General features: G+C 49.1%; 1 protein-coding gene across 1 annotated transcript; it reads left to right on the top strand.

Annotated features, from left to right (window-relative positions):
* Positions 1-45: 45 nt before the first annotated feature.
* Positions 46-27,905, top strand: PRPF8 (pre-mRNA processing factor 8). The gene is made up of 43 exons (XM_084651293.1): positions 46-144; positions 761-871; positions 1,664-1,832; positions 3,818-3,982; positions 4,076-4,294; positions 5,016-5,228; positions 5,508-5,633; positions 5,715-5,820; positions 6,611-6,801; positions 7,181-7,300; positions 7,387-7,576; positions 8,016-8,135; positions 8,493-8,627; positions 8,740-8,869; positions 9,293-9,489; positions 9,581-9,787; positions 9,872-10,035; positions 10,421-10,547; positions 10,721-10,913; positions 11,323-11,510; positions 11,795-12,033; positions 13,116-13,262; positions 13,421-13,631; positions 14,415-14,531; positions 14,615-14,862; positions 15,115-15,294; positions 16,312-16,447; positions 17,065-17,234; positions 18,414-18,543; positions 18,795-18,941; positions 19,314-19,474; positions 20,159-20,350; positions 21,079-21,316; positions 21,700-21,828; positions 22,637-22,750; positions 23,006-23,179; positions 23,585-23,778; positions 24,227-24,466; positions 24,568-24,709; positions 25,078-25,218; positions 25,362-25,501; positions 26,437-26,639; positions 27,511-27,905. The coding sequence occupies exons 2-43, from the start codon at positions 772-774 to the stop codon at positions 27,663-27,665; spliced, it is 7,008 nt and encodes a 2,335-aa protein (XP_084507419.1). The 5' UTR covers positions 46-144; positions 761-771; the 3' UTR covers positions 27,666-27,905.
* Positions 27,906-27,966: the final 61 nt, after the last annotated feature.

The following is a 27,966-nucleotide window of genomic DNA, read 5'->3' as shown; positions in this document are numbered from 1 at the left end:
ATCCCGAGAGCTGATTGGTCAATGTGCTCTGCTATGTCCCGCCTCCTGAGCCCATCCGGGTCCCTGGAGCGCGGCTGCGGCGATCTGGGACCGCCATTGCGGGTAGAAGCCAGAGAGGCCGCGGGGGAGCCTGAAAGGAGAGAGGTCCGCGGGGGCGGGGGCGGGGCCCGTGGGGAAGAAGAAGGGGGGCGGGCGGGGCGCGCCCCCGGGGGCCCGTGGGGAAGAAGAAGGGGGGCGGGCGGGGCGCGCCCCGGGGGCCCGTGGGGAAGAAGAAGGGGGGCGGGCGGGGCGCGCCCCCGGGGGCCCGTGGGGAAGAAGAAGGGGGGCGGGCGGGGCGCGCCCCGGGGGCCCGTGGGGAAGAAGAAGGGGGGCGGGCGGGGCGCGCCCCGGGGGCCCGTGGGGAAGAAGAAGGGGGGCGGGCGGGGCGCGCCCCGGGGCCCGTGGGGAAGAAGAAGGGGGGCGGGCGGGGCGCGCCCCGGGGGCCCGTGGGGAAGAAGAAGGGGGGCGGGCGGGGCGCGCCCCGGGGGCGCGTGGGGAAGAAGAAGGGGGGCGGGCGGGGCGCGCCCCGGGGGCCCGTGGGGAAGAAGAAGGGGGGCGGGCGGGGTGCGCCCCGGGGGCCCGTGGGGAAGAAGAAGGGGGGCGGGCGGGGTGCGCCCCGGGGGCCCGTGGGGAAGAAGAAGGGGGGCGGGGTGTAGGAGTGTTTCTCTTCTGTGGCAGACGCTGACCTGAGCCTGCCTTACTTTCTCTGTCTGGTCCCTAGTCTGCCTCTCCATGGCTGGGGTGTTTCCTTACCGCGCGGGCTGTGCCCCAGTGCCCAGTCCCTTGGCTCCGCTGCCTGACTACATGTCTGAAGAGAAGCTGCAGGAGAAAGGTGCAAGAACTATTGAAATTTGTCACAGAAGGGCCTTTGTGGGGTTGGGGTGTGTGTGCACGCAGTCCTGGCAGCCATGACAGAGAAGTCCCTGGTCCTTGTACTAACCATCCAAAGACCGGGGTAGCCTGTGCGCCCCAAAGAGAATTCTCCATCATTGTTACATTGTCAGCCATTGTATTCTGCTCACTAGTTCATTTCATTTGTGGTGAATGAGTATTTGCACTTGTCTTTGTTTTGCTAGATTTTTCCCACTATTATATTACAACTTGTGAGAGCTGCCCTAAACAAGCTACTGTCAGCTGCATATATTTTAACAGTTAAATTAACACTGTTCAGCGTAAACAACATAGCAACTAAAATCACAGTAGTCAGTCTGCGATGACCTGCACCTCTTTGCTATCAACAGTGAAGATACACCAGGGCCAATATAACATGAGGAGAATGTTAATGCGAAGGTTGCACTGGAACAAAGAACTGCCAGACTGGATCATGTTTGGGGTCCACCTGGGCCAGTGTCCTGTTTCCAGTACTACATAACTCAGAGGAAGGTGGAAGAACTCAACTGTAGGCAGGTGTGAGATAGCCTTTTCCTGATCCCTGGTAGTTAGACATGGTATAAACCCTGAAACATGAACCTTTTAATCCCCTACAAAACACTGTTTGCATTATCGTGCTAGTAGAGCTCTGGATATTTAGCCATATAATTTTAGGCTCATGTTGGTTTGGAGTCCCCTCTTATGTCGTAGTGCTATGGCTTGAGATGGACTGTGTGTGTTCTTGTCTGTGCAGCCCGCAAATGGCAGCAGCTGCAGGCAAAGCGGTATGCCGAGAAGAGGAAGTTTGGTTTTGTGGATGCCCAGAAGGAGGACATGCCCCCAGAACACGTGAGGAAAATTATCCGGGACCATGGTGACATGACTAACAGGAAGTTTCGGCATGACAAACGGGTTTATTTGGGGTGAGGAGAGCAATGAGAATCCTAATCCATGTCCAGGGAAAGGTGGGTGGTGGGTAGGGCACACGTGGTTACAGGTATTCAGTTCCTGAGGGGTGGAATTGTAAGCAGTACACTACACCAGTGCCACAGGTATCCACTCGTTGGTAGAGACCACTGAGAGATATGAGACCTTCCCTGGAGAGCTTTCAGTTTTAACTTTGTGTGCATAGAATAGAATGCTAATGTATGAGCTCTTGTAAAGCGTTTGGAAGATGGACTATGTGAGCTAACTAAGTATTCAGTGGAACAGAAATACAATAGTGGGAGATGGGGAGGAGGTTGTGTTTTGAGTTATTGGGTAAATGCTACTGTGCAGAAGTAGCTCCTTAAAAATCTTGAAGGAGCAGAGAAGGATGCCCATTACGCAGTGGTTGGGTAATCCAAATGCAAGAGATGGGTTTCCCTGCCTTTCAGACTCAGGGCCAGTCCTAGCAGGTTGTAATCCATTGCTAACTCCTGGCGATATGCAGAGGCCCTAGTAATTCACAAGATGAATTTCTGTGGATGTGCGGTGTCCCCAAGATGTTGGTACCTATCTCAAAGAAGGACCATCTTTTTGTTCTGTGTATGCACAAGGTCCTGGTTCCTGAATGTGCTCCTAGGTGCTACAGTAATGCAAATAAATACTTACAGCCAATGACTTTTGGTTTAAAAAAACCTTCCACATATAACTAATGTCTGACTTCATGAGCCTGCACAGCCTGCAGAGCTAACACCCCATTGAGATGAATCGGGTAGTTCACTCATTGTGGTGAGTGTTTTGGCCTAACTATTTTAATATTGACATAAACGCTTTCCTTGCTGATCCATAGCAGAACAGTGTTTGGATGGTCCATTAATTTTGGAAGGATGTTCACAGGAATGAAGCAGCAAGTTCTAAAGATGCAAATAGTTGTATGTTCCCTAGCACAAGCTTACTTATCACCATAGGAATGCATAGTAATTCTTAAATATTGGATTTTCTCTTTCCCCACCTCCCCATCACTAGGTTGTTTAATATCCTAGTTTACCATGGGATTTCTGGAAGCATGCTAATGTCCTGACCATCACAATGAATATTTTGATCATCTAGCTGAATGGCTCCTCCCTCCATCCTCACCACAGCACCTCACCAACATTACAGATTTCTGGTCCCAGTTGCCTCCATGCTAAGCCTCATTGCCTTGCCCAACTATTCCCCCATGCTAAGCCTCATTGCCTTGCCCAACTAACTGCCAGTCTCCCCAGTGAATTTTGTGCATACTTGGTGTGTCTAAGCAATGATGGTGAGCCAGAGCATTCTGGGATTTAGAAAGTCCCAAACTACATTTTGTGCAGTAGAGGCAGGCAGGTGGTTCCCCATGGGAACTTCTCTGCTGCGAATACACTGTAAGGAAAGACAAGGAGCTGCAATTCCCTTGAAGGTGCGGTTGATCAGTTCCTCAGGTGACTTGGAAAACCGTAAGCTCTTGCCATTTGGGCTCTCATAACAGGGTTTGAAAATGGGACAAACTGTCCCCACTGGAAGAGGAGCCAACACACATTTAAAGTCTGACTTCAGTTGCTTGTCAGTGAAACTACATAAGAAATGAGTTGTTTAATCATCTGGAGCTCTAGATATTCAGAGAGGTGAGACTGCTATGTTTGCCTATTAAGTTTAAGAAAGAGAAACCCAGGCAGCCACCCTAGAATTAAACAGTTGCTCTAAAGCCCCAGCTCAGGGTTACTGTATGCAATGAAGGCACATGAGTGTTTGCATCTCTGTGACGTAAAACAGTGATGTCTAGTGACCAGCCACCCTCAGTCATTGGTGTAATCTCATGTTAGTTGGGGAGGCCTGTGAAACATCTAGTTTCAGTGCCCTCTCAGCTTGAATTTGGGTTTCAATAAGGATGGGGGAGACTGGATGCTGTCTGTTTATAAGAATACTGATTGTAGCTCAAGTGATTTTTTTTTTTTTTCTGCAGTGCCCTGAAGTACATGCCCCATGCTGTCCTAAAGCTCTTGGAGAACATGCCAATGCCCTGGGAACAAATCCGAGATGTCCCGGTCTTATACCATATCACTGGTGCTATCTCCTTTGTGAATGAGATTCCATGGGTCATAGAACCAGTCTACATCTCACAGTGGGGGTAAGCACTTGCAGTAATCACGCATTGGGATCTGCAGGTTGATCTCTTGAATTTGCAGTATAGGCTATATCTAATGCTCTTGGTTCATTCCAGGTCAATGTGGATCATGATGAGACGAGAGAAGCGAGACAGACGTCACTTCAAAAGGATGAGGTTCCCTCCATTTGATGATGAAGAGCCCCCTCTTGACTATGCTGACAACATCCTGGATGTGGAGCCTCTGGAGGCAATACAGCTTGAGCTGGACCCAGAGGAAGATGCCCCTGTCCTGGATTGGTTCTATGACCACCAGCCATTGAAAGACAACAGGAAGTGGGTACCCTTTTCTGGTAGCACTTTTTCATTGTAAAGTGTTCCAGAGCATTGTATAAACTCTGTACACAGCAGCCTAGAATTGTGCAGCCTTGGGGAGAAGGATATTAGATGGCTTGTGGAATACGGGGAGATATTTTGCCAAGGAAACCTGGGGAAATTCTACTCTTATGAAAACTGGTCTGGGACCTTTAGTGTTGATGCAGAGCTTGCAGGTCTCCAGCCTTTGAGGTCTCTTCTGAAAAACCTCTGCACAGTCAACTGAATGAAACATTGTTTATCTCCCTGGAAGCATGAAGGACTGAGTCAGCCATACCCGGACTATGGGTATTTCATACATGATGCTTGACTAGAGCATACCAGAAGCTCTTTAACCTGTTGACAACTAAGTTTTCTGGGGGAAATTTCGGTGGTAATATGTGCTGCCTGGGACTGCTGTGTACGATCCCAAATATTCATATCTAAATCTTGGATATTAGGGGGAAAACTGTCTTGGGGGGAGGGAGCTGAGTTTAGCACCAGGTTAGTAGCAGGTGGAGTTGAATTGTTGTCTGCAGTGGGTTTGAATAGCCATGCAGCCTTTGCTTCTGTTCGGGAGGGACCTGTGAGAGAGCTGTTTCTTTCCTATTTCCTGTTAAGGGGATGGGGAGAGGGATGGGTTTCAGCAGCTTTGTAGCCTTCTAGCCCTGCAGTGCTGATCTGTACATTGTCCCCTTTGCAGGTATGTGAACGGTTCTACATACCAGCGGTGGCAATTCACTCTTCCCATGATGTCCACATTATACCGGCTAGCTAATCAGCTGCTGACAGATCTCGTGGATGACAACTACTTCTACCTGTTTGATCTGAAGGCCTTCTTCACTTCTAAGGCTCTGAACATGGCTATTCCTGGGGGGCCCAAGTTTGAGCCTCTGGTCCGAGATATTAACCTGCAGTAAGTGATAGGTTTTGGTGGGGAGGGGAAAAAGTACTTGCCTGGTCTGGGGGTGGGCGCTTCAGTGTGTTGTCTTCCCCAAGTGAAATGCTGGTGGGTTAGATCCCGATGAAGTGGCATTAGTGGGTCTTCATAATATGCTGCTTTAGAGTCTGAATCTGTATTGAAGGAGTTTAGAACGATGTCTGGGGACACTGCCCTGCATCTTTGATCCAAGACCTTTGCCTTCCTGCCACATTCTGCACTTTCATTTAACAACGTCTTTTCTTCTGATTTAAGGGATGAAGATTGGAATGAATTCAATGACATCAATAAAATAATCATCAGACAGCCAATCAGGACAGAGTACAAGATTGCCTTCCCATACCTGTACAACAATCTGCCGCACCATGTGCACCTGACCTGGTGAGTACAGCGTCCACTGCGGGCAGGGGTGTGGAGAAGTTGCTGTACTCAGTAAGATGCTCTAATACTTGTATCTTGCAGGTATCACACTCCTAATGTGGTCTTCATTAAAACAGAGGATCCTGACCTGCCAGCATTTTACTTCGATCCATTGATCAATCCCATCTCTCACAGGCACTCTGTCAAGGTGAGTTACTGCTTGAGCGCCCATGAGCCAGGGATGCGCTGCATTGGAGTGATGGAAGAGGGTCTTTTTGATCTAGCATAGACCATATGTTGCGGGTAGGTGCTCCAGCTCAGTGTGGTAACCTTGTCTGACAGTGATTGGCATGGGTACTTCGGGGAAGGCATAAACTCCTCTGTAAAAGGACTGACCCCAGCTGGTGATCAGACCTATAGTGCAGGAGGATCACTAGCTCTTGTGGCACTGCAGATGAGTCTGGAGACTAGGTCCTTCATATAAATCTCTAATCCTTTCTGCATCTTATTGTTCCTCAGTAATACCTTGCAGCTGCAAGTTCCATAACTTAACTAAAAGCATGTAAAGCATTTCCTTTCTTCCATTTAAACTTGTTGCCTTTCTTTCAAGGATCCTCTTATTGCCTCCTAGCACTTGAGAGCAGGGACACCAAATTACACTTCTTCACTAAGGCTATGTCTACACTACTGTAGTAAGTCGACCTACGCTATGTCTACACGACTGTAGTAAGTCGACCTACCTTACTACACTACTGTAGTAAGTCGATTCACGCTTACAGTGAATAACATAGCTGGAGTCGATGTACCTTAGGTCGAGTTACGGTGGGGGGGGAGGGAAGCTTGCATTGTCCCCTGTATTAGTCAGCACTGTTGGTTTATCTCTTGCTCTTCCTCTGCCATTGTGTAGCCGTCCCAATTCCATTGTTTGGTTAGGACTTTTGGGAGATTGAGCTGAAGCAAGTGTGGGGCTGATTATGTCTGGCATTTCCACACTCTAGAGTCAGGAACCCTTGCCTGATGATGACGAAGAGTTTGAATTACCAGAATTTGTGGAGCCTTTCCTGAAGGACACCCCGCTGTACACGGACAACACGGCCAATGGCATTGCACTGCTGTGGGCCCCTCGACCCTTTAACTTAAGATCTGGCAGGACACGCAGAGCTCTAGACATCCCATTGGTCAAGAACTGGTAACATTCTTTATTGGGGGCATTGGTGGTTTAGTGCCTTTGGCATTAAGGGAGATGTCTGTGCAGCCACAGTAGTGGAACTAGTGCAGTTTCCAGCTCCTCGATGAATCTGACTTGGTTGGATTCCATGGTACTGGGGCCGTACTGCTCTCCTAAGCGTGGAGGTTGTGTAGAGAGGCTCCAAATAGCACAGTTTCCGAGCCAGCCTCTTTCTGTATGGTGAAGGTGATACAGAAGAAGCCACAGGTGGTAACAGTGTTGCTGGAGACCTTGCAAAGCTTTTTTCTGGCTAGCCTGTCTGTGAGGGACATCACTTCCAATCTGGGAAATGAGAATGAGTGTTCCTTGGAGCCCTGAGGTTTCTGGTCTTTGTCCTCAGGTACCGAGAGCACTGCCCAGCAGGGCAGCCGGTAAAAGTGAGGGTCTCCTACCAGAAGCTGCTGAAGTACTATGTTCTGAATGCACTCAAACACAGACCTCCCAAGGCTCAGAAGAAGAGGTAAGTGATGCCCTGTTTCTTTGAGAGCTTCTCTCTGGTTTATTTTGGGGATGCAGCTGATTCCATTGTTCTCTCCCCATCTCCAGGTACCTGTTCCGCTCCTTCAAGGCAACAAAGTTCTTCCAGTCAACAAAGCTGGACTGGGTGGAGGTTGGGCTGCAGGTGTGCCGCCAGGGTTACAATATGCTGAACTTGCTGATTCATAGGAAGAACCTCAACTATCTCCATCTGGACTACAATTTCAATCTCAAACCAGTCAAGACCCTCACCACCAAGGTACTAGTCCATGTCCTTCCCTCTGAAGTGATGTTCTCCTGCAGCACCAGACAGATTGACTTGGGACTGAAGTCTCTATAGTAAAGGTCTTGGATGGCTAGTGTAGCAGCATCCGCCATCCATCCTCCTATTTACCTATCTTTCTGCAGAACCCACCTTTTTGGTGATTAGGGGGGATTCCTGGGCCATTGCTCCTTTCTTAAGGAGGGGCTGGGGAGAACTGGCTTTCGTGGTCTTTGTGCAGCAAGAGATAGCAAACCTGTTAAGTTTACTTCAAGCTGCTTATTTGTTTAGTGCCTTGAGGTAAAATGCTATAAAGAGCTATTGTTGCTGACCCTGAGCTGTTCACTTTGCAAACTGTCTGAGTGACTGGAAGCTGCCTGGTCGCTACATAGCAATATGGCTTCTAGTCCCTGTACCCTGGTCTCTCCCTTTCCAGGAAAGAAAGAAGTCTCGTTTTGGTAATGCTTTCCATCTGTGCCGCGAGGTTCTGCGTTTGACCAAACTGGTGGTGGATAGCCATGTTCAGTACAGACTGGGAAATGTGGATGCATTTCAGGTGAGCCTAATTTGCGAATAAGTGGTTAGGAGCTGGGTGAGGGGAACCAGGTGGCTAACTTCTATGGAATGGATGATTGCCATCGACTGGTGCATTGCTCTGGAGAAGCAATTGGAGCAGTATGAGAGAGGCTTGGGAGTGGACTGAAGCTCAGTTAAGGAATAGCTCAGACTGAGACAGTTTAATCATACTTCTTCAATTCCTGATTTATTTACTGTAGTGAGGGCTGAGGACCCACAGGAGTTCTGCTCAGCACAGTCCACTCTTTACTCCTGGCAGCGTAAAGAGCGTGGCTTCCAGAGAGTGCCTCTAGGTAATGTGCATTGCCATCTCCTAATCATGCACACTGTGTTTCAGTTGGCAGATGGCTTGCAGTATATTTTTGCCCATGTGGGACAGCTGACAGGAATGTACAGATATAAGTACAAACTGATGAGGCAGATTCGTATGTGCAAGGACCTGAAGCATCTCATCTACTACAGATTTAACACCGTAAGTACTGCTTCCCCATGGATTAGTGACTGCCCCAATGCAGCTCAGTGAGAAGGGAGGCCTCCTGGAATGTCACTAAGTAACATGCAGTTATTGTGCCTCTCTTCTTCAGGGGCCTGTGGGGAAGGGGCCCGGCTGTGGCTTCTGGGCTCCAGGCTGGAGGGTATGGCTGTTCTTCATGAGAGGCATTACCCCACTGTTGGAGCGGTGGCTGGGCAACCTGCTGGCCAGGCAGTTTGAAGGTATGTGTAATAAGTGAAACTGAGATGGAGGGGCTGCTTTGGTGAAGATAAATGCTATCTCTTTGTCAGCTCTAACACCAGCCTCCTTGTCCAAGAAAAGCACTTAAAATGGAACCGGGGCATGAATTGTTAATAGTGAGAGCAGTTCACTACTTTTTTAGGAGCCCATATAGACTCCCAATGGAGCTGAGGTTTAAGAGAGTTCTCTGTGAAGCCCATAGCCTATTAATTGTCCTCCTCTCAGCACAGTGGCCTGGGGTCTTGTGAGTGTTTCACTTCTGCTGTTTGTGCAGTTCATTTCTATGCCACTTGCTTGGACTCCAGCTCTCTGTAGCACCTTTTTATGTGTGGATCTCTCAATGGGAGGCAAAGTGACATTGCCCCATTGGTCTCTAGGTTCCTGAAGTGTGTTTTCACTTCCAGGCCGACACTCAAAGGGCGTTGCAAAGACTGTAACCAAGCAGCGTGTGGAATCTCACTTTGACCTGGAGCTGAGAGCTGCAGTTATGCATGACATTCTAGACATGATGCCAGAGGGAATCAAGCAGAACAAAGCTAGGACCATCCTGCAGCATTTGAGTGAGGCCTGGAGGTGCTGGAAGGCCAACATCCCCTGGAAGGCAAGTACCTCGCATGGTCTTTCTCCTCAGTTTAATTTCAGTCAGCCATGCGGAGAACTCCTGTCTTCCTAACTCTACCACTCCTCCCCAGGTTCCTGGGCTGCCAACTCCTATTGAAAATATGATCCTGAGATACGTGAAGGCGAAAGCTGACTGGTGGACTAACACAGCTCACTACAACAGAGAGCGGATCCGCCGGGGTGCCACTGTGGACAAGACTGTATGCAAGAAGAACCTGGGTCGGCTGACCAGGCTTTACCTGAAAGCTGAGCAGGAGAGGCAGCATAATTATTTGAAGGTGGGGCTGGGATGCTGGCTAGGGGTGGCCAGAGCTTGGGATTTTCTGTAGCGGGGTTTGATGGCTGCTGCGGTTTGTTTACAGGATGGCCCCTACATCACTGCGGAGGAGGCTGTTGCAGTGTATACCACCACCGTGCACTGGCTGGAAAGCAGGAGGTTCTCGCCCATCCCCTTCCCTCCACTCTCCTACAAGCATGACACCAAGCTGCTCATATTGGCCTTGGAAAGGCTGAAGGAAGCCTACAGGTAAGGAGAAGAAAGGGTGTGGCTGGGTGCCGAGGGGCTGATACCTGTGCTGGGTAATGCACTGGAAGCTGTCAGGTTATCAGTTTATATCGGAGCTTCAACAAGATAGTAGTGTCTCTTGATAGACTAATGAAGGCTCTAGCCTATACTGTACTACTGAGGCTTTAGTGTGGCTTATTGGAATTTTCATACAGGCTCTCCTGGTGCGTGGAACAGGTATTGATAATCTCATAGGAGTCGTGTGCAGCTTGGGCGTATGGGAGAAGTTGTAATCAGAGGGTGCCTTACAGTCCAGTTTGGTTGTGGAGAATCTTTCCTTGAGGGTCATGGGTAGTTGTCATTCTGTTGAAGTTTGGACATAGGAGTAATTCTCTTTTGTTTTCAGTGTGAAATCCCGTCTGAATCAGTCTCAAAGAGAGGAGTTGGGCCTTATTGAGCAGGCGTATGATAATCCCCATGAAGCTCTGTCCAGAATCAAACGACATCTTCTGACTCAGAGAGCCTTTAAAGAGGTAAATGTCTTGGCTAGAGCCAGAGTATAGACCACTAGCAGTATCTTCAGAGTGCCTAGGATTGAGTTACATCTTTGCATGCAGAGATTAATTTGTACCTAGAATCTTGTTGGATCAACCCCTTACTTTCCCTGTCCTCGGTGTAAGCCAGCTTGGTGTCTACTCTTGATTAGGTTGGTATTGAGTTCATGGACCTCTACAGTCACTTGGTTCCTGTTTATGATGTTGAACCTTTGGAGAAGATTACCGATGCCTACCTGGATCAGTATTTGTGGTATGAGGCTGACAAGCGAAGACTCTTCCCTCCTTGGATCAAACCTGCTGACACTGAGCCACCTCCACTGCTGGTGTACAAGTGGTGCCAAGGTCAGTGCAGGCATCCGTCTTTCACGTAGGTAGGAGTTCTTTGGGGTGAAGGTGGGGGTCAGCTCTCTGTCCTAGAGTGTCCCCTGGGAAGTGCTTTAAATGTCTTTCTTTTAGTAGCTTGTAGCTTGCTTTCAGCCCAGTGGCTATATATTCTGCCAGAAACTGGATTCAGTAAATTTAAAAACACCTTTATACACAGTGAGGGCACCCTCTCTGAAGAGTCCTGACTGCTATATTCCTCCCTAGTCCCCATTTTTCTGTAGGGTTCTTCAGTAAAAAACTAGGCCGACTAAACAGAGTGACAGTGGAGAGCTTGAAAGCGTTCTGTCCCCCCGCAGGATGGTGCTAATGGCGTGAGGGAGCAGCACGGTTGCTGATGGTGCAACGGGCTTTTTTTGTGTCGCCTCAGGCATTAACAATCTGCAGGACGTCTGGGAGACGTGTGAGGGTGAATGTAATGTGATGCTGGAGTCCCGATTCGAGAAGATGTATGAGAAGATTGACTTGACATTGCTCAACAGGCTCTTGCGTCTTATCGTTGATCATAACATTGCTGACTACATGACAGCTAAGAACAACGTGGTGATCAATTACAAGGTAACAATTAGCCTGTGGGAAACGGGGGGGAGTGGGAAGGCTACAGAGTCCTCAGCTGTCTCCACATCTCCTTGGGGAAGTCGAGACTTTGCCAGGGTGAGAGGGGAGGCAGGCTGAAGGATTGGGGAGCTAAGAGCACTACCAGAGTTCTGCTTAGGAGCGACTGTTGGAGTAGCCCTTGAACTGTCATTAACTTAATTGCTTCAGGTGAGTGAGAGCCCTGCTGAAAGGTCTGCAGGGGCATAGTTGAGTCAGATTCTCACTGCTGTCTTCTGTTTCCTCAGGACATGAACCACACCAACTCCTATGGGATTATTCGGGGGTTACAGTTTGCTTCCTTCATCGTTCAGTATTATGGGCTGGTGATGGACCTGTTGGTGCTGGGCCTTCACCGAGCCAGCGAGATGGCCGGCCCACCACAGATGCCAAATGACTTCCTTAGCTTCCAAGATATTGCCACTGAGGTGGCCCATCCCATCCGCCTCTTCTGCAGATACATTGACCGCATTCACATCTTCTTCAGGTAGGAACCATTGCCTGGGTGCCTTCCCTTCTCTGCCAGCCACGTTCGTGTGCCAGTTGAGATGGTACTGATCCACAGGGCAATGGCTCTGGTTCTTCTCCAGTCCAAACATAGGAATATCCCTGTTCCCTTCCAGCAGATGGAATGAAGTGGCTAGTGCTATAGCACGTTCTGCCTCCTGGAATACTGTTCTGTGGGCTCTCCAGCTGTACTGAGACAAGGAAATCTTTTATCTAGCTCCATGGGTGCAGTGCAGTAGCAGTGTTGTCAAATGCGGGGCTACTTCTATTTTAAGCTCTTAAAAGGAGCTTATACATTTGAGAAATGACCCTTTTGGCTGAGATTGCTCTTTCTCAGCCTGTCTGGTAACGCCAGTTTTGGCCCCATTTCAGTTCATGTTCTTGAGCTGCAGTAACTGAACTGTTTTCAGAGTAGCAGCCGTGTTAGTCTGTATTCGCAAAAAGAAAAGGAGTACTAGTGGCACCTTAAAGACTAACCAATTTATTTGAGCATAAGCTTTTGTGAGCTACAGCTCACCTCATCGGATGCATTCAGTGGAAAATACAGTGAAGAGATTTATATACACACAGAACATGAAAAAATGGGTGTTGTCATACACACTGTAAGGAGAGTGATCACTTAAGATGAGCGCTTACCAGCAGGAGAGTGGGGTGGGGGAGAAAACCTTTTGTAGTGATAATCAAGGTGGGCCATTTCCAGCTTCTCAAAGCTCAGGCATGGCAGGTCCATAGTTATGTGAGAAATCACATTTTTTTAAAATTGGCTTAGCATGCCCTGGGTGTAGCTTTTCTGATTTTTGCAGTTAGCAGGCATTGACTTCTGGATGTGTAGTCACAGAAACATGCATGAAAAAACATGACATGTACTGTCTGTGCTAATGCAGTTTCTGAATGCACCTCATGCGGGAGGATGAGGAATTGTGCGTCTGTTAGTGTGATCCACAAACACACCCTTGCTATTCACCATCTTTTCAGGGGTTCTCCTTTCCTGTCCAGGCTGAATGGGGATTTCCCTGTGAGTTCAATCCTGTAACCCACTCCTCCCTTAATGTGAATTTCCAGGTTTACAGCAGATGAGGCAAGGGACTTGATCCAGCGCTACCTGACAGAGCATCCAGATCCCAACAATGAGAACATTGTGGGCTACAACAACAAGAAGTGCTGGCCCCGAGATGCCCGGATGCGGCTCATGAAACATGATGTGAATCTGTAAGTCATCTGACATGTTGAGAGTCAAGGAGGATTTGGGTGCCTGTGCAGCTCTGCATGGGAAGAAAGGGATTGAGGAACTAACCCGTGTCTCTGTTTCACCCCACTAATTGGGTACCTTGTCACCCAGGGCTCATGCTGTGTTCTTTGCCTTTCAGTGGCCGTGCCGTATTCTGGGACATTAAGAACCGTCTGCCTCGCTCAGTCACCACAGTGCAGTGGGAGAACAGCTTTGTGTCTGTTTATAGCAAGGACAATCCCAACTTGCTGTTCAACATGTGTGGCTTTGAGTGCCGCATCCTACCCAAGTGCCGCACCAGCTATGAGGAGTTCACCCACAAGGATGGTGTGTGGAACCTGCAGAATGAGGTAGGGAAAGTGGCTGGCGGGATTGGGAACAGCAGTCTAGCCCAGATCAGAGCAGAGCTCAGAGTGGATGGTGGTCATGCCCTGCATTAATGTGGATTGAGTAGAATTGATTTGCTGGGCTCATGCTGCCCTTGGAGATGGTAATAGAGGTAGTCATCAGTGGTGCCCAACCTTATTACGCAGGAGGGCCAAATAAACTTTGTGTGGACCAAACAGATTCTGTTTTAAGTTAGTTTGTTTCGTATGTATTTAGGTTGTTTTTATGTACAGCATTGTCTATTTACACAAGTGTGTAAGCTAAAATGATGTAAACATGATGACAGACGCTAATAATTCGGCCATTAGAATACTGTGTTGAAGGAGACCTTATGAAATACTCTGGTGGGCTCTCGGTTTGGCACTGTTGGCCTAGAGCATTGGGTGCTAAGTTTAATTGTGTTCAGCGCTTATGCTAGAGCCGAGTGGCTGGCTGGATTAGCTCTTGTCCAGAAGAGATCGAGGGTCTATGAATGGATCTTGGCGCAAACTAAAAAGTGGGTGGGCATGAAGACTGAAGAGCGGAGAAGCTGTGCTGGTACCATGAAAGGTAACTTCTTAACTGCAGTATGAGTGCAGAGAAGGCTCCTAAAGTTCTCGCCCCATCTCCCTACACCCTCCGGAGAGAGGGGTGTGTGTGACACCTTTCAATGATGGTGTAGGAGGGGTGGAAATCACCTCATTACGTTTGTTGGATAGGGGACTCCCAGTTAAGTTAAATTGATTGTCCATGTGCTTCTGTTGCAGGTGACCAAGGAGCGCACAGCTCAGTGCTTTCTGCGTGTGGATGATGAGTCTATGCAGAGGTTTCACAACCGAGTGAGGCAGATACTCATGGCCTCCGGCTCCACAACCTTCACAAAGGTAACAAGGAGGGTGTCTGATGTGGCTATCCCTAGGCACTGGCTGGAGTTGCTGGGATGACAATCCTTTGCTTTTGTCTCTAGATTGTGAACAAATGGAACACAGCCCTGATTGGCCTGATGACATATTTCCGGGAGGCTGTTGTGAACACGCAGGAGCTGCTTGACCTGCTTGTGAAGTGTGAGAACAAGATTCAGACCCGAATCAAAATTGGCTTGAACTCCAAGATGCCAAGCCGCTTCCCTCCAGTGGTATTCTACACCCCCAAAGAACTGGGGGGGTTGGGCATGCTGTCCATGGGCCATGTTCTCATTCCCCAGTCTGACCTGAGGTGAGTCACGGTGCTCTGTACAAGATTTTGAGAATGGGAAGGGAAATACTTATTCCAAGAATGCCACTAGCGTTTGGGGGGCTCTGACAGGATTTGTGGGGTATTACTGGGACCTTCCGCCCTGTACATTACTGTTTAACCTTTGTGCCCTGTTATAGGGGTCTGTCATCTCCATCACGACCTTGGTGGTGAACTTAGCCACGACAGACCCACTGCCCTCCCTCACTTGTTGCCTCTGCCTCTTTGCTACAGATGGTCCAAGCAGACAGATGTCGGAATCACTCACTTCCGCTCGGGGATGAGCCATGAGGAAGACCAACTGATCCCAAATCTGTACCGCTACATCCAGCCATGGGAGAGTGAGTTCATTGACTCACAGAGAGTGTGGGCAGAATATGCCCTCAAGAGGCAGGAGGCTATTGCCCAGAACAGGTGTGTTTCCACTCTGCACTCAGATGGGTTAGTTGTCGGGGGGCGAGAATGGTATGGTGTGCAAGCAGAATCCTGGAGACCCTGCTGGTCTTCAGAACTCCGCTTAACTATGAGCATAAAGGCCCTGCTGAGCCCAAGTTTCTTACGAAGGGCCAAGCACTGCTGGGTTTCTGTAATGGCACATTCCATCTCCCAGTAGAGGTGGGGACAGTCTCTGCAGGGTAACTGGGACATGGATGATGCTTCTTAGCGGAAAGACAGTCTAGAGCACAGGTTCTCTCAGCAAATTTTTTGGTGGCCTCAGAATGTGGCCACTAAATCTTGCTGATGGCCATGCTGACAATTTTTCCTAAAATACTTAATTAACTTTAGGAAAAACAAATAAATATGCACATATACATATCCAAATCATTGTAATTTATTTAGGTAGGGTTTTTTCAGACTCAGTAATAAAAATTTACAGTTCTTTATTTTTAATGGACCTAAACACAATAGAAACACAAATAAGGCTCTTTTTGCATGTACTTGTCTTTTTGTTGTTGTTGTTTCTTTTGCTTTTTTGGTTGAGCTTTTTTTTTTCTTCTAAGACTTGGTAGCTGGTAAGTCTTCTGCTGTGAAAAGTGATATTTGTATGTTTAATATCACTTTCCACAGCAGACTTAATCAGCCCCAGGACAAATTAAGCCCTGAATGGGGAGGTGGGCAGGGAGGCAGCGGGGCCCAGGGACGATGGTGGGGGTGGTGAGCCTGGAACCACAGCCTGCCACCGTGTGGCTGAAGCAGGCCTCCCTTACCCCGGGAAAGTGGGGAATTCACCAGCTGCCTGCACCTCCAGAGTTTGCCTCTCTGGAGGCGGGCAGGGCCCAACTGCTGCTGGCGTCCCTGGGAGAGGGGCCACTGCTTTGTGCCTGCGTTGCGCCAGGCCCCCCGGCTAAGAACTCCTGAAGCCAGGACCTTATTTGGCTGGAGTCTTTGGGCTTAAATCCATTGTTATGAAATAAATCTTTCTCTCTCAAGGCGTCTGACTCTGGAGGATCTAGAGGACTCATGGGACAGAGGGATTCCTCGCATTAATACCCTCTTCCAGAAAGACCGGCACACCCTTGCTTATGATAAAGGCTGGAGGGTCAGGACAGACTTCAAACAGTACCAGGTACCAACAAGGAATTGCCCTTGGAAGCTCTGACACTTGCTGGGTGGCAGGCACCTGCCAGCCAAGGCGGAGGAGCCTATTTGTCCTCTCCTCTTTGTACTACAGCAGGTGCAGTTTCCTGGTCTCTGTGCTTCAGGAAGGAACTAGATCCATGAGCTGGGACTGCTAAAGGCCTTTTATGAAAAAAGTCAGGAAATGTAACCTACCCCATCCTTAAACAGCACTCTCCTTGCTGGGAGTGTGCAGGGGCATACAGAACCCAGCTCTGTTGGGTGCTAAGTGACCAGATCTTGAGAATTGGCATGTGGACTCAGTGGCACTCTTAGAAAGCCAATATTTTGCAAATATAAATTCTCCCTATTTATCACTTTTAAAATACTGACCCAGTAGGAAGCCATTAAATATCTTCTTTTGAATCCAGACTGATTTGTCCATTGTGAATTCACATTCTGGGTCAGCCCTCCTTTTTCCACCAGTGCGTCATATAATTTACTTATTAACACTCGCATCTTGATTCCTAGCACTAGTGAGATCTCCAGTGTGGGTGCTGCAGGGTTAAATAGCTGGGCTGGATGCAGAACCTCTTTACCCTGACATCCTTTTCCTGTTGTATACAGGTTCTGAAACAGAACCCGTTTTGGTGGACACATCAGCGCCATGATGGGAAGCTCTGGAACTTGAACAACTACCGCACAGATATGATCCAAGCACTAGGTGGAGTGGAGGGGATCCTGGAGCACACCCTCTTCAAGGGAACCTACTTCCCAACCTGGGAGGGTCTCTTCTGGTGAGGAAAAGACCTGTTCTGGTGGAGTCACATGTATGTAGGATCTCACTGACACACCAGAAGAGTCCCTGGTTATATCTTGGTTTTTCGCTGGTCCTCATCTGACTGGTTTACAGCAAAGCACCTGAACCATATGTATCTGAGCTGAGTGCCTGTAGACAGCCTGTGGGTTGGGCTCTTATTCCCTGGAGACTTTCTGCAGAAACCTTATTCTCTCCTGTTTAGCGCTAATGCTGTCCCTCTCCCCCAGCACAGTCTCACTATAGCATAGCAAAGACAAACTGAGATGACAAAGCAGTGCAGTTGCAAAAAAAGGTAGTAGTATTCTGGGGTGTATGAACAGGAGTGGTGTATTTAAGACCAGGGAGGCAATTGTCCCGCTCTACTCAGTATTGGTGAGGCCTCTGATTGCCCAAAACCAGACAGAATACTGCAATGTGGACAAATTGGAGAGAGTCCACAGGAAAGCAACAAAAATAAGTCGGGTTTTCTAAACCTCTCATGGGGGGGGAAAAAAGTTTAAAAAGGTATGGAGTGGGGACAGGATTTTAGGTTGGAGAAAAGATTGAGGTAGGGACCTGCTAAATCTTCAGCTATTTTAAGGGCTGTGTCCACTAAAGGTAGGATGAAAAGCAATCTGCAGCAGGGGAGATTAGGAAAAACTTTCTAACTCTTAAGGATAGTTAAGTACTGGAATAGATTCTCAAGGGACATTGTGGAATGCCCATCATTTGGAGGATTTTAAGAACCTGTCAGGGATGATCTAAGTACTCTTGATCCCACCTCATAGACTTGTAGGACTGGAAGGGGCCTCGAGAGGTCATCCAGTCCAAACCCCTGTATTCATGGCAGGACTAAGTATTATCTAGACCATCCCTGACAGGTGTTTGTCTAACCTGCTCTTAAAAATCTCCAATGATGGAGATTTCACAACCTCCCTGGGCAGTTTATTCCAGTGCTTCGCTACCGTGACAGTTGGGAAGTTTTTCCTAATGTCCAACGTAAACTGCCCTTGCTGCAGTTTAAGAACATTGCTTCTTGTCCTATCCTCTGAAGTTAAGGAGAATAATTTTTCTCTTTTCCTTGTAATAACCTTTTGTGTACTTGAAAACTATCCCCCCCCCCCTTCCTGAGGAGGGATGGCTTTCTTACAGAGCTGATTGCATCTGTTCCTTTCAGGGAGAAGGCCAGTGGCTTTGAGGAGTCAATGAAGTGGAAGAAGTTGACAAATGCCCAAAGATCGGGTTTGAATCAGATCCCCAACAGACGATTCACCCTCTGGTGGTCTCCTACCATTAACAGAGCCAATGTAAGTGAAGTCCTTCTCCATGGACTTGTATCTCTGTAGAAGACAATTAGATGAGTTGTGTTTTGAAGCAAGTTCTTTAATTCTTACCGTCCTTCAAAGCACATTCTAAAGAGTAACTTCAGATTCTAATACTGGTAAAAATAAATGTCTCCTTAGAGCAGCAGTTGGCTTAATCCTCTGATCTTGGGCTCACCCAGGCCTGGGGCTGGTTGTGTTGTGACATGTTCTCATGGTTGCTCTTCTCTTCTCAGGTGTATGTCGGGTTTCAGGTGCAACTGGATTTGACAGGTATCTTCATGCATGGCAAGATCCCCACATTGAAGATTTCCCTCATTCAGATCTTCCGAGCCCACTTGTGGCAAAAGATTCACGAGAGCATTGTAATGGATTTGTGTCAAGTGAGTGGGGCATTGAGGAAGGGGATGCAGATATGTGTAATTCTGTTTCTGCAGTGCTGGAAGGAGGCTTTTTGTTACCAGCAGTGCCCCCAGGAAGCCCCTTTCCAGTTCTTGGGAAACAAGGGGTTAACCTACAACAGCCTGCCTCTTGCAGTGGAGATTGCCCAGGGAGATCCCATCATTTAGCATCTATTCTGCTATGGGAGTTACAGCGGGGCTGCACCCTCCCCCAGTGACCTCAAGCAGAAGGAGATGGCAAGGGGACACAGCTGGCTTTCCCTGGTGCTCTGCTTGCTGCTGTTGCTGGGGTAGGGGTTCTTCCCGCCCTCCTGCGCACTGCTCTCTGCCTCATTCAGATTGTTGTCTCCCTAGGTGTTCGATCAGGAGCTGGATGCTCTAGAGATTGAGACCGTGCAGAAGGAGACCATCCATCCCAGGAAGTCCTATAAGATGAACTCCTCCTGTGCAGATATTCTCCTCTTTGCCTCCTATAAATGGAATGTGTCACGGCCGTCGCTGCTTGCAGACTCCAAGTAAGTGCTGTCCAGTATCTCCTCCCTGTTCCTGTGGGGGTGCAGAGCCCCTCAGGCATTCAGGGGTCTCTTTGGGTTCCTAATAGATCAGAGGCCTGCCCACGAACAATGACTTGGTGACTGTTGTGGCCCTGGTTCAGGACATTCAGTGTTCCTCCTCCTCTGCATCTGTACTGGCTTTTCTAGGGAGGGCACTGCCAGAAGCATCTTGTGTGCCACTTCTGCTGTTGTCCCTCCTCCCTAAAGCACTTCACTTCTAACACTCAACATTAAAGGAGCTACAGCACTAAACGTAGTGCTGCTGGTGACCCTGCTTCCCTGGGGGCCTAAGATGTGAACTGGAGTCAGTCCCTTTACAGGTGCACCTCACCCCAGATTTCATGCGGCTGAGCCCCCACCTGAGACTTTCCTCAGGGGGAGGTGACCCCTTCCAGTTAAATGTAAGAACAGTAGCTCTCCTTCAGATCACTGTCCCATCAGGCACCTCTGCACCGGTGTGATAATGAAGTCTCCCTAAACTTGGGTCTTGCTGCCTCTGGATAATTAACAATTGGCTTTAGTGCTCAGACTTGGCAATAAGTGCTATTTGCCAAAAGTGACGCTGCCCCAACTGCAGCAGGGTCTGGCTGCAGCTCCCCTTTGGGAGGCAGGAGTTGATGACTGTTTTTCTTTTCCACTCCCCAGGGATGTGATGGACAGTACCACCACTCAAAAATACTGGATTGATATCCAGCTGCGCTGGGGCGACTATGATTCCCATGACATTGAGCGCTATGCAAGAGCCAAGTTCCTGGATTACACCACGGACAACATGAGTATCTACCCCTCCCCCACTGGAGTGCTCATTGCTATTGACCTGGCCTATAACCTGCATAGGTGAGACCCCCCTAGCCTTGGGACTGCAACGTCTTTATTGCCAAAACTTTCCCAGTGCCAAGGGCATGTGTCAGAACAAATAGAGCAGTCCCTGTGCCAGTAAAGGTAGCAGAGGAAGGGGGTGGAGCAGGAAGGATACACACAATGAATGGGGTGAGGGCTAGCTAACTCTTAAGTTTTTAATAATGGTGGATTGGGCCACAGCAAATCTGTTTTACTGGCCCAGTCCTGGGGTTGCTTGCATTCTTAACTGGGGGATTTCTCTGTAGGCTCACTCTGGGCCTGAAAGATGGAGCCATGTCTCGCTACAGTGTTAACTGTTTGTTCACTAAGGGGATGAGGAGCGGTTTCTGAACGCCAGGTCGCTTCCATGGTGATCCCCAGCACCAGTGGAGTATCCGCTCTGGGGACTGTTGTGTGTGTATACTTACTTACAGCTGTGGTCTTTGTGGCTTCCCCCGACATTGTGTGGGAAAGCCAAGGGAGGGGTAGCCAGATGAACAGCTCCCAAGGACATTGTGAGGAGAGCAGTGCACTGGGGCCAGAGATGGACCACGTCTCAGCTACGGGACATGCTGACTGCTGCAGCATCTGTTCCTGCCTGTGTGGGGAGGGGCAGTGCTCCAAGCTGCTTCTCCAGAAAAAGGCTATTGTTGCCTTTCAGATCGTGAGCTGGAATTGTGGTGAAATCTGTTACTGATCCAATGCTGTGTTTGCTTCCTCCCCAGTGCTTATGGGAACTGGTTCCCTGGGAGCAAGCCTCTGATTCAGCAGGCTATGGCCAAGATTATGAAGGCAAACCCTGCACTGTACGTACTGAGGGAACGTATCCGCAAGGGGCTACAGCTTTACTCATCAGAGCCCACAGAACCCTATCTCTCCTCCCAGAACTATGGGGAGCTCTTCTCCAATCAGATCATCTGGTTTGTAGATGACACCAACGTGTACAGAGTTACCATTCACAAGGTGAGTGCGGCGAGTGGGAGGAACCTTTGATGAGTGAATAGGAAGGAGGGCTGTCTGCTAGCATACTGTGCCTAGAGGAGTCTGGGGCAGGAATGTCGTAATCTGTTGGATTCTGGTGAGCCTGGGAATTGATTTGATTTAATTGGGGATTGGTCCTGCTTTGAGCAGGGGGTTGGACTAGATGACCTCCTGAGGTCCCTTCCAACCCTGATATTCTATGATTCTAATGGACATGGAAGTTTGTGCAATGCATACACAGAAGCTGTTACGTTTATGTGGGGTTGGGAACCAGAACTCATTACACAGGTGTTTGCTGTCCTGTCACTGTTTGGTCCCAGCACATACAACTCACATTAATGTTTTCACCTTGGTGTTTTTTACAGACCTTTGAAGGGAACTTGACCACAAAGCCCATCAATGGGGCCATTTTCATCTTCAATCCCAGGACTGGGCAGCTCTTCTTAAAGATCATCCATACATCTGTGTGGGCAGGACAGAAGCGTCTGGGCCAGGTAAGAGTCAGGGACCATGTTGGGGATAGTGGGCCAGGGAATCATGCTAGGTGCTTCTGGAGGCTTGTTTAGTAACAGTGAGCAGGAGGCTTCTCCATGTGGGACCTTGATAGGTCTCTGGAGCCCTTGTCCAGCCTGGAGCACTGGGAAGTCCCAATAAAGTGAGATCTAAGCCAAATCTCTGCTATAGGACAGGACTCCTTGGTTTCACTATTAATGGGTGCATTTTTGTCAGGGCTCTGGGCTTTTTGGAAGTGTAAAGAGTCTGCACTCCTAAGCAGGGTCCACGGGCTGGAATCCTAACTTGTCTACAGCCTTCCCTCAGCACCAAGGCTTGGCAAATAGTATACTCACTGTCACAGCAGCTGCTCTAGTGGATTGTGCCTCTGGCCCTCCCAGAGAGAGGAGAGTGCCAGTGACATGAGGCTGAGAGGGCTCATCTCAAAGTGACTGGTTGAATTGGCTCCCCTTAAGCTTTATAATCAGTTCACTTCCCCAGCCAGACTGGGGAAGTGCTGGTGGAGCACAGCAAGGTGGTGTAGTTGCCCAGCATGCTCATTAACAGGAGCCAGAGTAACAGCTGTGTTAGTCTGTATTCGCAAAAAGAAAAGGAGTACTTGTGGCATCTTAGCTAGTCTCTAAGGTGCCACAAGTACTCCTTTTCTATTAACACGAGTGTTTCACTGTACTGACCCAAGCAGTGGTGCTTACTCAAGGGTTCCTCTCATCCCCAAAGGTCAGGCTGTTTTCTCCTGTGAAGGGGCGGGTGGTGTGTGCAATCATATTCTAACCTTCTCTTCCTTTGTAGCTGGCCAAGTGGAAGACTGCTGAGGAAGTGGCTGCCCTGATTCGCTCCCTCCCTGTGGAGGAGCAGCCCAAGCAGATCATAGTCACCAGGAAGGGCATGCTGGACCCACTTGAGGTAAAGGATCAGATACTATGGGGATGGGCACCATTATAAAATCCCTTTTACGTTGTAGAGCAGGGGGTTACCTGCTTTACTTCAGAGTGGGCAAGTGAGGGGTGAGTTTTCTGTATCAATGCACTAAATATGGTGTTGCCCAGGCATTAATCCCTTAAGCAGCTCCACGGTGGATTCTACGACCTGTAGGGGCAGGTGGAGATACTGAAGAATTTGTGTGGTTTTATTCCTGTTCGTTCTCTCTCTGAACTCCAGGTGCACTTGCTGGATTTCCCAAACATTGTGATCAAAGGATCAGAGCTGCAGCTGCCCTTCCAGGCCTGCCTGAAAGTTGAGAAGTTTGGAGATCTCATCCTGAAGGCTACTGAGCCCCAAATGGTTCTCTTCAACCTTTATGATGACTGGCTGAAAACCATCTCCTCCTACACGGTAAGGTCTGGAGTCCACCCACCCTGAATGGCTGCTTTGCAAATTATTTGTATTATAGTTGATAGTCTTAGGTGAGGGTCCCCTTTCTAACTGTTGCATATCAAAGCAGTGCAGTATGCTTTCCTAGACATAATTTGCTTTGCTGCCAGGTACATGCAGCAAAAGCCAACGCTGCAGGGATCTCCATCCTTTGTTCAGGGACTTTCTGTACCAGGAAGCCTCAGTCACAGCAGTGGCACCAGCCTGTGCTTTGGTTTTTCTCCAAGTCAATGACCGTTCACTTCAGAACTGTCTCTGTGTTGTATCTGCAACATAACTGTCCCCTGAGGCAGGAGTAAATCACCAATATCTTCCTGTATGTCAGGCTTTTCTCCTTGCTGAATGGCTGCATCTGTCTTTCCATAGGCATTCTCGCGTCTGATCCTGATTCTCCGGGCACTGCATGTAAACAATGACCGTGCCAAAGTGATCCTGAAACCAGACAAGACCACCATAACGGAGCCTCACCATATCTGGCCCACCCTGACAGATGAGGAGTGGATCAAGGTGGAGGTGCAGCTCAAGGACCTGATCCTCGCAGACTATGGAAAAAAGAACAAGTAAGCTGCAGAGATATGTCAGAATAGGACCAGCCCTTACCACCCCTTTCCCTCCCACAGTAACAACTGTCCTACCAGACTCCTCCATCTGGCAGAGAGGGAGGCTTAAAGGGGGCCCCTGCTTTCTCCCTCCACAAATAGTTGGAAGTCCTGGACCAACAGGGAAGCTAGTTATTTCTGTTAATCACTGTCAGCTAGGAAGATAGTGTTGCATCAAAACTTCCATGGCATGTGTACAGTGTGAGCATTTGTGCCTGCATCCGCTGAAGGGCTGTTGAGGTGGACGCTGCACTCAATAAGTCCCTGTGAGCCACTTTCCTCTCCCCAACTGGGTCTTGCTCCACTCTCCCCCTAGCTAGTGTTCTGTGAGCTCATGTCTCAGTGTGGGAGACTGTTTCAGGAATACATCTTAGAACATCTAGCCACACAGGTGAGTTCTCTTTTTCAGTGTGAACGTGGCATCTCTGACACAGTCGGAGATCCGAGATATTATCCTGGGGATGGAGATCTCTGCCCCCTCTCAGCAGAGACAACAGATTGCTGAGATTGAGAAGCAAACCAAGGAGCAGTCGCAGCTGACGGCCACGCAAACCCGCACTGTCAACAAGCATGGTGATGAAATCATCACCTCCACCACCAGCAACTATGAAACTCAGACCTTCTCCTCCAAGACGGAGTGGCGAGTCAGGTAATGGAAGGGGTCTGGGGCTTGCTGTGCTGGGTGGGAAGGACGAGTGCAGTCAGGTGAGCTCTGTTACTGAGCTGCTGGATAATATCTCCTATTGACAGAGCAATCTCTGCTGCCAATCTCCACTTGAGAACAAACCACATCTATGTCTCGTCTGATGACATCAAGGAAACGGGCTACACCTACATCCTTCCCAAGAATGTGCTGAAGAAATTCATCTGCATCTCAGACCTCAGGGCCCAAGTGAGTCTGTGCAGCAAGCTTACATTTAAAAGCCAGCTCATCACACTGGGGCATGCCAATCCTGGAGGCTCAACCCTGCCTCTGATTCTCTAAGGCCCAGAGGTGGAGGAGAATTCCACTGAGCATCAGTGATGGGGTTACACACACTAGCTGAATTCCAGTTCAGCTCCAAAAACTCCATGTCCCCACTCTTGTGTAGAAATTGCTTCTACCACTGAAAAAAATGGGGCTGTTCCCTCTGCTTGTGAAAGTCCCCAAACAAAGGGTTGTTGACCTTGGAAACACAAGGTAGAGTGGGTGCACCCTGTTGTCATGGCCTTACAGGGAAAATACGCAACGATTTTACTGATGTTTGTGCGTATTTCTAGATTGCAGGGTACCTGTATGGTGTGAGCCCTCCAGATAATCCTCAAGTGAAGGAGATCCGGTGCATTGTGATGGTGCCCCAGTGGGGAACTCATCAGACGGTGCATCTTCCTGGCCAGTTGCCACAACATGAGTACCTCAAGGTGAGTCTCATTCCTGTGTCCCTCACTTGGTGTCCATTCCCCTTTTGGAAAAGGAAGGCTTTTACTCAAATGATTTATAGACAGGCTATAATATGTGTGTGAGCTCACCTACCAGTCACTACCTCTGAGTCTTCTCTCATTAGGAAATGGAGCCCCTGGGATGGATTCACACACAACCAAACGAGTCCCCTCAGCTCTCGCCGCAGGATGTCACCACACATGCCAAGGTCATGGCTGACAATCCCTCATGGGATGGGGAGAAAACCATCATCATCACCTGCAGGTGCGCAAGGCAGCCAGGCCTTCACTAAAAATATCTCCTGGGTCCTGGCTTCTGTGGGCTGCCTGAGCCAGGTAAAGGAAGAATAATCTAAATCCAGGTCTCTGAGGACTAGCTGCTGTGGTCAGATGTGGAATGTGCGTGCTGTAAGCTGCCTATCTTTAGGAGTACGGGTGGATATCATAGTCTGTTTTGTGTTTGCAGGTTTAGCACATAGATTAAAGTAAGGTAAGACTGGGAGGGATGGTGTAGGAGACTGACTCAACATGTCACACTCATTTTGTGGAAGTGATCCACTTCCACCATAAACTAGAGCAGGGATGGGAAAACTACAGCCCGGGGGACACATCTGGCTCTTCAGACGTTTTAATCCGGCCCTCGAGCTCCAGCCGGGGAGCGGGGTCCGGGGCTTGTCCTGCTCTGTGCGTACTGCAGCCAATGGGAGCTGCAGGGGCGGCGCCTGCGGACAGGGCAGTGCGCAGAGCCACCTGGCCGAGCCTCTGCATAGGAGGGGGGGGACATGCCACTGCTTCTGTGAGCTGCTTAAAGTAAGCGCTGCCTGGAGCCTGCATCCCTGCCCCACTCCTGCCCCAGCCCTGATCCCCATCCCGCCCTCCGAACCCCTCGGTCCCAGCCTGGAGCAGTCTCCTGCACCCTCAACCCCTCATCTCCAGCCCCACCCTAGAGCCCACAGCCCCAGCCGGAGCCCTCACCCCCTCCTGCACTCTAACCCCTCAATTTTGTGAGCATTCATGGCCTGTCATACAATTTCCATCCCCAGATGTGGCCCTTGGGCCAAAAAGTTTGCCCATCCCTGAGCTAGAGGTAGAATTCTTTCAGCTGAATAGGCGGGGAATGTTAGCACTTAGGTGAACCCTGAGATTGAAGGGAGGAAGCTGATTTGCAGTTTTGATCACTACCACTTTCCTTCTTTTCAGTTTTACCCCAGGCTCCTGTACTCTGACTGCCTACAAGCTGACTCCCAGTGGCTATGAGTGGGGCAGGCAGAACACAGACAAAGGAAACAACCCTAAGGGCTACCTGCCATCCCACTATGAGAGGGTGCAGATGTTGCTGTCAGACCGCTTCCTTGGCTTCTTCATGGTACCAGCACAGGGATCCTGGAACTACAACTTCATGGGTGAGTCCCTGCCAGCACAGATCATAGCTGACTTTCCTTGGAGAAGTGAAGGCTGTGTGCCTCCTCAGGCAGTTAGGGGAAGGGGAATGTTACTGGTGCTCTGAGCCCTGTATCACATCTGAGCAGCTTGTTGACTGAGTTTTGAAAGCCCTACACTCAATTCCATGGTGTCTGTCTGTGATATGGTAACTTTTGAATGCCCTCAGCTGATGAAGGCCAGAATTACAGGGAATGTTCTAGGCATCAGTGGGCAGAATCCTTTTTTTTTTTTTTTAAGGCAAATTAGAAAACTGGAAGGGGAGAAATGGGACACAGAGCTCCTGCTATTCTATCTGTTTAGGAGAGCCAGTTTCAAGCACATCTGTGATATTGTCTGTAGCTCAAATTGGCTGATGGTACCATTTAATGCCTTCCAGCATAACAGTATCCCTGTCTCCTCCACCTTGAATGACTTCCCACACACAGAACAATAATAGGGGTGCATACAGCCCCTGGCATGGCACAAGAATGGGGAACACAACACTTGGCATGAGGAAGGGGGCTGGGATTTGCAGGGAGTGCCTGACCAAGAGCTCAGCCTAAAGAAACTGGGTGTGTGGGAACATGCCTCCCTCCCCCGGTTTCAATTCTCTTGATACTTCCACCCAACTGCAGGTGAGATTTCTTTTCTAGTAGGGGCTTGCAATGATTCTGGGAAAGCTAAAGAGGAAGGAAGCCTGTCCAGCTTATCATGTGTTAATCACAGCAGTCTTGTCCCTTAAACATGATTAGTAGCTTCCTGCAGGGAGTTGTGAAGAACAGGGTAAGCTGTGTAGGTGGAAATGGCAGAAGCCTCAGGCATGGGGACTGAAATGGGACTGCTTAATTCCAGGTGTTCGTCATGATCCCAACATGAAGTACGAGCTGCAGCTAGCGAATCCTAAGGAGTTCTACCATGAGGTCCATCGCCCATCTCACTTCCTCAACTTCGCCTTGTTGCAGGAAGGGGAAGTCTACTCTGCAGACCGAGAGGATCTCTATGCATAGACCTGGGCTCCCAGAACTCACCCAGACATAGAAAAGACTTAATACTGTTGATATTCAACAGTGTGTACCTTGCCCCAGAAGAGTTAGTGATCTGCAGGCATTCCTCTGTGTTGCTTTTGGTGTTCATTGCTTTAGATGCTTCTGTCTCTAGTCTCTGATGGCAGGATTTGTGTAAAGTGTCAGTCCAAATGTATTTTGTGATTTTGGAGAATGGCTTAATAAATTTTATATAACTGGGAAGTCTTCATTGTCCTTGTGCCTCATCAGGAAGTGGGGTTCTGGCTCTGCCACCAATTTCTGG

This window comes from Lepidochelys olivacea (genome assembly GCF_965140295.1).
Source record: "Lepidochelys olivacea isolate rLepOli2 genome assembly, chromosome: 17".
Lineage (NCBI taxonomy): Eukaryota > Metazoa > Chordata > Testudines > Cheloniidae > Lepidochelys > Lepidochelys olivacea.
Note: the sequence above shows the minus strand (reverse complement) of the source record. Positions and strands in the feature narration are given on the sequence as shown.